The sequence below is a fragment of the Rhinolophus ferrumequinum genome, chromosome 14 (assembly GCF_004115265.2).
Source record: "Rhinolophus ferrumequinum isolate MPI-CBG mRhiFer1 chromosome 14, mRhiFer1_v1.p, whole genome shotgun sequence".
NCBI classification, from domain to species: domain Eukaryota; kingdom Metazoa; phylum Chordata; class Mammalia; order Chiroptera; family Rhinolophidae; genus Rhinolophus; species Rhinolophus ferrumequinum.
In genome coordinates this window covers 71261099-71271970 of record NC_046297.1, presented here as the reverse complement: position 1 = coordinate 71271970, position 10872 = coordinate 71261099, and the positions used below count along the sequence as shown (strand labels likewise).

The 10872-nt window shown below is 44.3% G+C and overlaps 1 protein-coding gene across 3 annotated transcripts in view; it reads left to right on the top strand.

Annotated features, from left to right (window-relative positions):
* The first annotated feature begins 3007 nt into the window (after positions 1-3007).
* The window catches only part of PTK2 (protein tyrosine kinase 2), a 123978-nt gene continuing 116113 nt past the window's right edge, over positions 3008-10872 (top strand). For all 3 annotated transcript variants that reach the window (XM_033125813.1, XM_033125811.1, XM_033125810.1), the window contains exon 1: positions 3008-3230. In XM_033125813.1, coding sequence (XP_032981704.1) covers positions 3036-3230 — 195 coding nt within the window. In that variant the 5' untranslated portion in view covers positions 3008-3035. The remainder of the gene's footprint in view (positions 3231-10872) is intronic.

Sequence of the window (10872 nt, the reverse complement as noted above, 5' to 3'; positions counted from 1 at the left end):
TGTCCACCAGAGTGGTACCTTTGTTACAACTGATGGACCCACACTGACACGTGACTATCACCCTACGTCCATAGGTGACCTTAGGGTTCACTCATTCTATGGGTTTGGACAAATGGACAAAGGCGTGTGTCCATCATGGGGTCACACAGAGCAGTTTCACTGCCCTAAGAACCCTCGGTGCTCCCACCTACTGATCCTTTCCCAACACCCCGACCCCCCAGCCTTTGCATCCACTGAAATGTTTACTGTCTCTGGTTTTGCCTTTTGCAGAATGTCCTAGAGTTACCAGCACGCAGTGTGCAGCCTTCTCAGATGGGCTTCTTTTACTTAGTAACATGCATTTAAGGGTCCTCCGTGTCTTTCCATGACTTCACAGCTCATTTCTTTTCAGCGCTGAGTAATGTTCCGTCATCTGGATGGACCACAGTCTGTCTGTCCATCACCTCCTGAAGGACAGCTTGGTGGCTTCCAGGCTTTGGTGATTCTGAGTAAAGCTGCTGTAAACATTGACTGCTTTTTGAATATTTAGCTGCCTGTGCATTTCTTGAATAAACTCCTCTTGGTCATAACATATAATTATTTTTAAATGTTACTGATAAAATTTGCTAATATTTTGTAAAGATTTTTGTATCTGTTTTATTTTATTATTTTTTAAATTATATATTTATTATTAGTTTCAGGTATACAAAACAACATAATGATTAGACATTTACACCCCTCACAAAGTGATAACCCCACCAAGTCTACTTCCCCTCTGACATTGTACATTCGTAGCTATTACCATTCCATTGACTCTATTCCCTATACTGTACTTTACATTCTGTGACTATATTTTTTAAAATTATACTTGCCATTCATTATTATTTTGTATTAGTTTCAGGTGGACAGCATAGTGGTTAGGCATTTATATAATTTATGAAGAGATCCCCCCGATATGTCTAGTACCCACCTGACACTATACATAGTTTTTACTGTACCTGTTTTTATAAGAAATACTGGTTTGTACTCTTTCTCATAGTGTCCTCGTTAGGTTTTTGTATCACTGTTTTGCTGGTCTCAACACAAGTTGGGAAATGTTCCCTAGTCTCTGGAAGAATATCTATAAGATTAATATTATTTCTTCCTTAAATTGTTATAAGAATACAAATATTCCTTTGTGGGAATAATTTTAAGTACAGATAAACTATTTTTAGTAGAATAGGTTTATTTAGATTTTATATTTCTTGTTTCAGTTTTGGTAGGGGGTACTTTGCAAGGAATTGTGCGTGCATCGAAATTTTCAGATTCATTGGCATAAAGTTGTTCATAATATTTTCTTATTAATACATTAATGTTCTATTATTACCTCTTATTACTTGTTAATCTCTTATCTGTTCTCCTTCACCCTCTATGTTGCTAGTTTTACCCTTTCCCCCCTTGATTAGCCTTGCGAGAGGTCTATTGTATAATTTCAGTTGCATTATTCTTTTCAGAGAAATATGCTCAGTGTGTTCAGCTTCTAAATTGTACTGTTAGATGTTAATACTCAGGTCATTGATTTCCATTCTCCATTTCTGAAATACGCGTTTAAAAGTACAGATTTTAATCTAAGTACAATTCTATCTGCATCCATCCAGTTTTCATACTTCTTTTTCTTGTATCATTCAGTTCAAAATACTTTGAGCTCCTTTTTGGCTAATGAGTACTTGAAATATGTTGCTTAATTTCCAGACAATTGGGGGGTTTTCTAGGTATCTTTTTGTTGTCGTCCAGTTTAATGCTAGACACAGAACATACTCTGAATAATTTTAGTCCTTTGATATTTATGAATCCTTCTCTTTCACCCAGTATGAGGTCAATTTTAGTAAATACTTCGTGTGCATATTTAGTAAGAATTTCACCTGCAAAGGTGAATTGCTATTGGGTGTAGTGTTTTCTGTGTCCATTAGATCAGTTTTGTTTACTGTGTTGTTCAGGTCTTTATGGTGTCGGAAGTTAGAAGGGTGTAATCAGGTTTACCTGTCTTCCCCTTAGCTCCCTCTGGGCTGGCTTTCAGGACTGGTGACTGTCTCAAGGGAACAACCAGCAGAGAGGGGGACTCAGTTCTCCACCCCGTCCTTCTCACCGGAATCCTGGGCCCCTCACACACATGCTTTGGTCCCTCACTGCCAAAAGCTGTGCAGTTTCTCTCTCACGAGTGGCTTTTTCTTGGATCTTCAGGCTCTTAGAGGCACAGAACTGGCAAATACCCTTTAGGAAAAGGACGCCGTTACCTGTTCACGGAGGCCTCTGTCACCTGTTGTCTTGGTTGCCTCAGAATGCCTGAGACCCCAGACCTTGCCTGCGTTGTAGTCTGGCTTTGCTGGCTTCTCTTAGTGGGAGTTCTAGTCTTGCCCAAGCTATTCCCTCAGAGTCAAATGGAAATCCTCCTGTCACCCTTTAAAACTGCAGTTGTTGATGCTTTTTGGTTTTATTTTGTTTTCTGTTGTGACGTATCTGCCTCTCCTGCAAAGTGACTGACTAAGTAGAGAACCTGGTTTGAGCTATAGTTTTTCATCACGAATGCCTAATATGTATAATGACCACTTACTGAATTTCTATTGTGTGAGCAAAGAACTTGTATCTCACGTAGAAGTTTTTAAAAGTATACAGTAAAATTAGTATACTTTGTTTTTCTATGAGATCTTCCCACAAGTTTAAAGCTTGTGATTAAAGGAAAGGGAAAATCTAAGTTACATTGTTTGTAGATAACAGTGATTTTTTTGACAGAGCTGAAATAGAACCCTTGGCCTTTTAATATTTTTTATGCCACCGCAAATCAGGTACAGCTCTGGGTGTGGGGGCGGTGGCGGGAAACGCTGATTATTTTGTTGGAGTAGGTCCCAGCTCTCCCACACTCACCTTCTGTATGTAACATGTCAGAGGGAGAGAATATAAAACAATGTTGTTACTGTAAGTATCAACATCACATTTTAACCCGATTTCAAATATTGTACCGTGAAAATTGTTTTGTCTGTCTTACAGAATATGACAGGTACCTAGCATCTAGCAAAATAATGGCCGCTGCTTACCTCGACCCAAACTTGAATCACACACCGAATTCAAGTACCAAGACTCACCTGGGTGCCAGTGTGGAACGTTCCCCTGGAGCGATGGAACGCGTGCTGAAGGTCTTTCATTATTTTGAAAGTAACAGCGAGCCGGCCACGTGGGCCAGTATCATCAGGCACGGAGACGCCACTGACGTCAGGGTAAGTCTGCTTCCGTAGGAGGCGTCTTCCGTGTGTGTGGAGGTTGCACATCAGTGGTACCCACCAAACAGATAGGAAGTAATAGTGTTTATCCCCGTGTTACAGTGGGGTTAGCATTTTATTTATGATACTTATTCAGCTAAGATGTGACTGACCAGAGTTTCAATTGTTGTAAAATTTCTTAGGAAAATAATAACTGAATCATATATTATTCATATAATGCCATCGATTTGTTTTTCTCCCCTGGTTTTCTTTTTCATTCTTTGAAGGGTAGAAAGAAACAACGCAATTAAAATAGCGCCTAATACTTATGAAATAAGAAAGTTATTTTCTAGAGAGTGTAATTTTGAAGGTATTTGCACGACTCCAAATAGGTTAGTTTTCTTAAAAATTGTTGAGTAGCTTCTATGTACCGACTCGTGGCCGCGTTCTGGGCCTAGGAAAGGCCCTGGTAGGGCAGCTCAATGGGAGAGCGACCCCCGTGGCCTGGCCACAGTGCAGTGCACAAGGTGCTTCCCGAGGCCGTCCAGGAGCCAGCACTGCGGGAGTGGTACTGGACATGGGGTGAGTGGGCGCTGGGGATAGAGAACTGGGGGAGAAGCAGTCCTGGCAAAGGCTGCCGCCAGCCGCACGGAGAGGGGGAGGGGCTCTGTGGTTTCAGAAAACTGAGTTCAGTGTGTAGATTTTCAGGAAGGGTTTACTGTGGTCAGATGTTACCTCCTTCCGGCCCCCCGCCACTTAGTCCAGACTCATCTCGAAGGAGGGCGAGTGTCCAGTGAGGGGGAGGAACATGTGTCTTTTCCCCTTTGTTTTTATAATAATGAAAGTAATCAGTTTGCTACTCTTTCATTTACATGTTGTAACTACTTTTAAGCAAAATACAGGGAATAGTAGAATTTCGATTTCAGCCTACACTACGATACTACATTTGAATTCTATCTAATTTTCTGGTTACCTCTGTAATATTGCAATACTGATTATTCGAATGATTAATTAAGAGGAGAGTCATTCAGGATCGAAATACGCATTAATACCTGTTCATATAATGGTTTCTCTTCATAAATGTTTTTGGAAGCCTGCTGCCTCTTTCTAGTTTTTCTGTAGTTCTGTTTTGTATTTAGTCTCATAAACACAACCGCTCGGTAGAGAGGCCTGCAGCCAGTGTTCTACCTTCATGTGAATCAGGTGATAATTGCAAAGAGACTTTGCAAGTGTCACACTTGTGGGAAGGTTCTTAGTGTACGTTCTCGTCTTTGTAAATTTCAGATACAATGAATGAGGAAGTATTTAAACCATTGCATGAGCCTTAATAAATTCAGAATATTTGTACAGGAGGGGAACCTTTCAAAGATTATGAATTTGAAAAGACATTTAGCAAATGTTCAAGATTTACTGTATCCGATTCGCTGTGGAGAGAGTCCGTGGTGACTGTGCCGTGGCTTTAGTGCCATACGTGCCGCACGATTGGTACGTGGAGAAAACAGCTATCGCTGGACACCTGTCAGCTCTCACAGCCAATGCTGGGAACTCACCAGATAGCAGACATCCATCTGTGAAGGAAAAGTTATAAATTAGGTACAAATACGTAAGTTATGAGAACGTACTTATCAAACTTGGATGAAAATCGCCACAAGCAAATCTGTGTGGCCAAAAAGCAAGTTGTTTTATTTCATAGTAATTGATAAATGTTTGAAATTTAATTACCCTTATCAGTTGGTGATTTTCAACTTGAGGCAGAGAAATCTCAGTTGGCGTTGATCTACCACAGTGCTTTCCTGGAATAGCGTGGAATCCACACGGCACTGGGTCAGTGTGATAGAAAGTGGGATTATTCATAAACAACCCACTTCAGCGAATGCTGTGATGTTTGAAAATGTAGTCTTTTTTTACTTTTATTTTTTTATTTTGGGTGTACAAAACAATGTGATAGACATTTCACCCCTCTCAAAGTGATAACCCCTGTGCCCCCGTCTGTTGTCCCTCTGACAGCATATGCATCTATTACAAGTCCACTGACTCTATTCCCTGTGCTGTACTCCATAGCCTGTGAGATATATATATATATTTAATTACAGTTGACATACAGTGTTGTTCCGCTTCAGCTTCAGGTGTCCAGTGCAGTGGTCAGGCACCTACACCGTCCCTGAAGTGGTCCCCTTAGTAAGACACGTGCCCGTCTGACACCAATAAAATCTTCACAGCGTAATTGATTCTGGTCCCTAACCTGTCCCTCACCTCCCTGTGGCGGTATGGTACTTCCGACTTGTGCTTCCCAAGCCCCTCCCCGCCTCCCTAATCCCCACCCACTGAAGTGCAGTCTGTTCATTGTAAGTTAATGAATGGGTGCGTCTGCACCAAATGGCACTGAAGGGCACGCCTGTGACATCTTTCTCCCCAAGAAGAGACATCAGAGGAACACTGTGGAAGCAGAGACTGGCATACACTGTCGGGCAAGAGTAAAATGGGAGAAGCATTTGAGGGCCTGATGGCTTGAGAACAGAAACGGGGTGGGGGGTAAGTTAAGAGTGGACGTGTAGTCACTTGGCAGAGAGAAGCGGACCAATGTGATGGCAGCAGCGAGGAAGCCCCGCCTGCCGTTTTCGGAAAGGACAGAGCTTCTTGTTACCTGGAGTTGTGAATAATTAGATCCAGTCGTTGCCTCTAGCCCTACATGGCCTGGGATGGTGGCCATGCGCTGCTGTTCAGCACGCGAATGTGGCCGCTCTCGGTTGATGTTCTGTGGGTGTGAAAACACACCCTGGATTCCCAAGGTCTAATATGGAAAAAGGATGTGAAATATCTCATCGGTCATTCATTATGAATGTGTGTCGAAAAGATAATGCTCTGACATATTTAGGTTAAGTAAAATGTATTATTAAAATTGAATTCACCTGTTTCTTTTTACTCTTTTTTAATGTGGCTACTAGAAATTTAAAAATGACATGTGGCTTGCATGATATTTCGTCTGAACAGTTGTGTTCTGTAGCAAATAATTATCAGAGAGACTGGTTGGCTCAGAAGAACCAAAACCTTTGGTGAAGCTGAAAGATTTATTTTTACCAGGAAGATACTTGGATCCTGTAATAGTTCATTTACAGAGGTTTTATTTTTCATGCTTCAATTAATAAATTTTACTCCTTTTACATTTTTATGCCAATTACACACATTAATTAGCTTACATGTTTGGTTGCTGAAAGGATTCACAGAAATTCACAGAAATCCTTTTGATTGGCAAAGTATACAGAACAGCAGCAGTAGCGAAACGGTACTCAAGGACGAGATCTGGACATCTCAGGCGCGGGCCTCAGCGCCTTGGACACTCAACAGCATCCCGGCCCACAGGGGCACCTGGGTGTGAGGAGGTCGGAGCCTCCGTGTGGTGGGCTCTGTGAGACGGGCAGGTAGGCACCTTCCATCTAGGAAGCAGCCTCGACCTTTGTAACTGCCAAGCTCCACCAAAATCAAGTGCGAGGCATAAATCCAGTTATGATTACTAACCAACTCTGACAGGCCCGTACGTTCTGCCACTAAGCGGTCAGGACCCATGGCTGCAGACCTCACTTATCTCGGCTGAGGGTCGGTACCGCGCTCCAGGCACCTTTGGCGATAAGTAGGGGGTCGTCCACAGGAGCCAAGATGACCCCATGCTGGACAGTATCGAATCGGATTGGCCACCCAGAAACGTTGTAGTGATGCTTCAGAATGATGCGAGGAGAGAGCAAATTCCAAATTCTACCAGAGAAGTCCCCTGCTTGTGGAGAAGAATGACATTTCCATCAGACTTTTCATCAGTGATGCTAGGTGCCAGAAAACATTGGAACTGTATCTTCAAAGGGCTCTGGGAAAGAACCATATGTGCCTCAGAAACATATACCAGTTAGAATACCAATCACAAAAAAAATGTGGAGTGAAGTTTTCCGTAGAGAAATAAGGATGGAGGAAGTTAATACCATAGACTGTCTTTGGAAAAACAATTAGATGGCATAATGGAGCATGCAAAAGAGTGAACCCGGAAGGAAACCTTCAGGGTGATGGCTGCAGGGGGCAGCGGTCCCCTTATACCTGCCGTCCCACACGTGTCTTCCTGCATGTCACGTCTCGTACACCGTCATGGGCTCTCAGGGAGCAGTCAGCCTCTGCCTCGTCCACAGCTGTACCCCCGTCTGACTGGTCTCATTCCGACCTTTTGATCTTAATGCGACCCAGTGGCCTCCGTCCCTCTCTTCTTGGCCTTTCCACTTCTTACTACAGAAGACCTGCCCAGAGCTTTGGTCTAGGGTTTTCCCTTCTAGTTGCTGTGGCCCCTGGAACAATCTAGTCCTGCTTTGCTTACACCCTACAGTACGTTAACTGACTGCCCACGTCGTCTTCAGAACATACCTGGAACCCACCCACTGCAGGTGACCTCCACTGCTGTGCTTCCTTCCAGCCACCGCCGTCTCTTTTGTACATTGTCACGTGGCCTCCTGACGTCCTGCCTTCCCCACTGTGCCCTCAGGGTGCTCACAGCCCAGCAGCCAGAATGATCCTGTTAAAACGAAAGCCAGAGCACGTTGCTCCTTCACGCAGAACCTTCCAGACGCTTCCTGCCTCATTAGAGTACATTCAAGTCCTTCAGGGGCCCGTCACCCTCTCCTTTCCCGTCATGCCCGGTGACCTCTGTCCTACTCGTGCCTCACTTTACTCCCCACTTCCTGGACTGTTTTTCTAACATCCACTCTTCTAGTCAGTAATTTGCTCAAAACTCCAAGAAGTCCCCATTTCTCAGAGAAAAGCCAGATTCCTGCGGTGGCCAACAGGACCCTCAGGCCCTGGTCCCTGTCGCCCACTGTCATCCCATTTCCCACGACTGCCTCTCCTTCCGCCCAAGGGTGTCCATCCTCCACCTTTTCTGTCCCAGCACCCTGGCTTGTTACATTTTCTTAAGCTCATTTTTCCGTATTGAAATTATCTTGTTTCTTGATTGACTGCTCATTTATTTTCACTTTCCTCCACTCAACTGGCAGCTCTGTGACAGCTGGGACCTGTGTGCTTCACGGCGTGTCAGCGGTGCCTAGCAGGCACGCAGCCTGTGCTCAGCAGACACTTCTCTGAATGACTCCATGAACTCCTAGATGAAGTGGAGGATTTCTGAGAGAAATACAAGTTAGGAAAGGGAAGTAGAAAGTCTTAATAGGCTAATAACCACAAAAGAAATGGAATTGATAGAGATTACACCTGTCCAAAACCATACCTGGCCTTACTGACGTGTCTGTCAGACCCTCATCCCTACCTTATCATTCTGACTGTTTAACTCACAAGGCCGAGAACAACTTACTTTATGCTCTGACACCAGATTCAGGCAAGTACGGTGTAACGCTGCAGTTAAGTTCTTGGGCAATATTCCCGTTCCGTTCAAAGCATCTTCAGATTTATTAGCAGGCTCAGGGAAGTTTCGTAAACACGTAGCACACTCTCAGGGTTCAGTACCGCTCTTGAGCCACTAGAGAAAGGCTGACATAATTACCTGAACCTGTAGTAGTAAGTAAACACAGTATGTCCCTCCACGTAGTTTGCGAAAAGGTGAGTGTACGTGTTTGGGTGAGTATTAACTATTGGGACCAAGCTGTTAGTGGATACAGCACAGCAGTAGAAAGCAATGTTCTGATCCATTTAAAATCAGCCTTCTGGTTGGAGTGGGCAAATGCACAAACAATGTGGGATTCTGTGAGTTTGTGGAAGTTAAGAGAGTTGTGTGCAGAGCTGTCCTATGCCAAGAACGACTAGTAGCTGCAGGGGAAGGAACCCTTCTTTCAGGTTCCCCCTGAGTTCAAGCCCCGATGGTGGCCTGGAGAGTTTGCTGTTAGCTGGCATCACTCGATGTAAATGGCAGCGGTTCTCTCCGATAGAGGAGCGGGAGAGTGCATCCTTTAAAACTGCAACGTTGATTATTACGGATTCAAATAATTGTGGTGCCAGAGAGGACTATAAAGTGCTTAGAAAGTTCAGCTATTTCCTTAATGGATGGAGAATATCACCTAGGAAGAGAAGTAGAAAGAAAATCCTTAAGGATAAACAGCCAAAAGCAGTGTTGAGAAGGGGAAATCTGAGACAGCAGAGCCTGAGAAAGGAGAATTCTGTGTCACGTGTTCCTTAGAGATGGTGATTGTGGTAGCAGAATAACAGCCCAAAGATGTCCACGCCCTCATCCCCAGAGCCTGTGCACGTGTGACCACGGCTAAGGCTTTGAGATGGGGAAACTGAGTCCTTAAAAGCAGCAGACTTTTTCTGGCTGTGGTTCCGAGGCGGTGACAGCAGAAGAAAGGTCAGAGGCAGTGTCACTGGCTTTGAGGATGGAGGAAGGGGTCCGTGATCCGAGGAATGCAGGTGCCTCTAGCCCCTGGAAAAGGCCATCCTGGAACCTCTAGAAAGGAGCGCATCCCTCCTGACACCTCGATTTTAGCCCAGTAAGACTTGGCATCTACAGAACTGGAAAGTAGTGGATTTGTTGTGGTAAGCCCCTTGGATTGTGGCCATTTGTTACGGTGCAGTAGGGAACTGAGAGAGCGACTGCTTTGTCTCAGGAGTTTTAGGGGGACTCCTAGTGTGCTGCTGACCCGAGAGGGGGAGACGGACTGGCTTTGGATTTCCGGATCCTCTTGGTAACTGAGTGATGAGAGCCTCCTGCCAGTACACGTGCGATCAGAGAAGAACTGTGAGAACTGGCTGGTTTCCTAAATGTGAAGAACATCAGGAAAAGAAACACACAGAAAAGTAACCACTGGACATTATGAAAGATGAGTCACTAGTGGTGATAATACTCGGTAATTCTTAAGAGGAAGTAAAGAGACGAATAATAGATACGGTCTTAGGTATCTCCCCTCGTAATAAGGAAAGCTTGCAAATTACCCATGAGTCCATAGCTGAAAATACCAAATATCGCTTTTGTCTTGCCCCCCGCCCCACCTTCCCCACGGGCTGACTAGCCCTTCGCATGTGTTTGTTGTCATGGCTTTCTCCTGCTAGACTCTGCCTCGAGGGTGAGAGCGTGTCTCAGCCGTCACTGTGTCGCCAGCACCACGTGCACACTGGTTCTGGAGATGTTCCCTGAACGAATGAGTGAATACGCAGCTACAGATGAATGAACGGGAAGGGAAAGGTTGCATGGCTTCTTTCTACCAGTGCGAAAACGTCACTGCCTTTCAAAGCGCTGTCTAAAACTTAAGTGCCAAGTTGAACCAAGCAAATCATAAAAGAGAACTTCTAGAAACAAACAAAATTGCAGCCTCATCTCATTAGCAAGTAGTCAGGGAAATGGAAATTATAACAACAGAGACGTGTCCCTACCCCTTTTGTTGGTCCATCAAGTTCATAAACATTTTAAGGTTGATTTCAGCCGGTATTGGCATGGGATTGTCTCTAACGTTATGTGTCACGTGTAATTGGGGTAGTTTTGTTGGTGGGCGTTCTGGCTGTATTTATCAAAATGTCACATTTTGAGTGGCTTTTGACCCAGCATGTCTGTTTCTAAGCAGTGCCTGTATGTATGTGTGACGACAGCTAGAAAGATGTTCACAGCATTGCATGTGCATTGCCACCTCCCTTTCTTCCCGAAACATGGAAGTGAAAATGCAAACACCTGTCCACCGTCACCTGTGTGCGC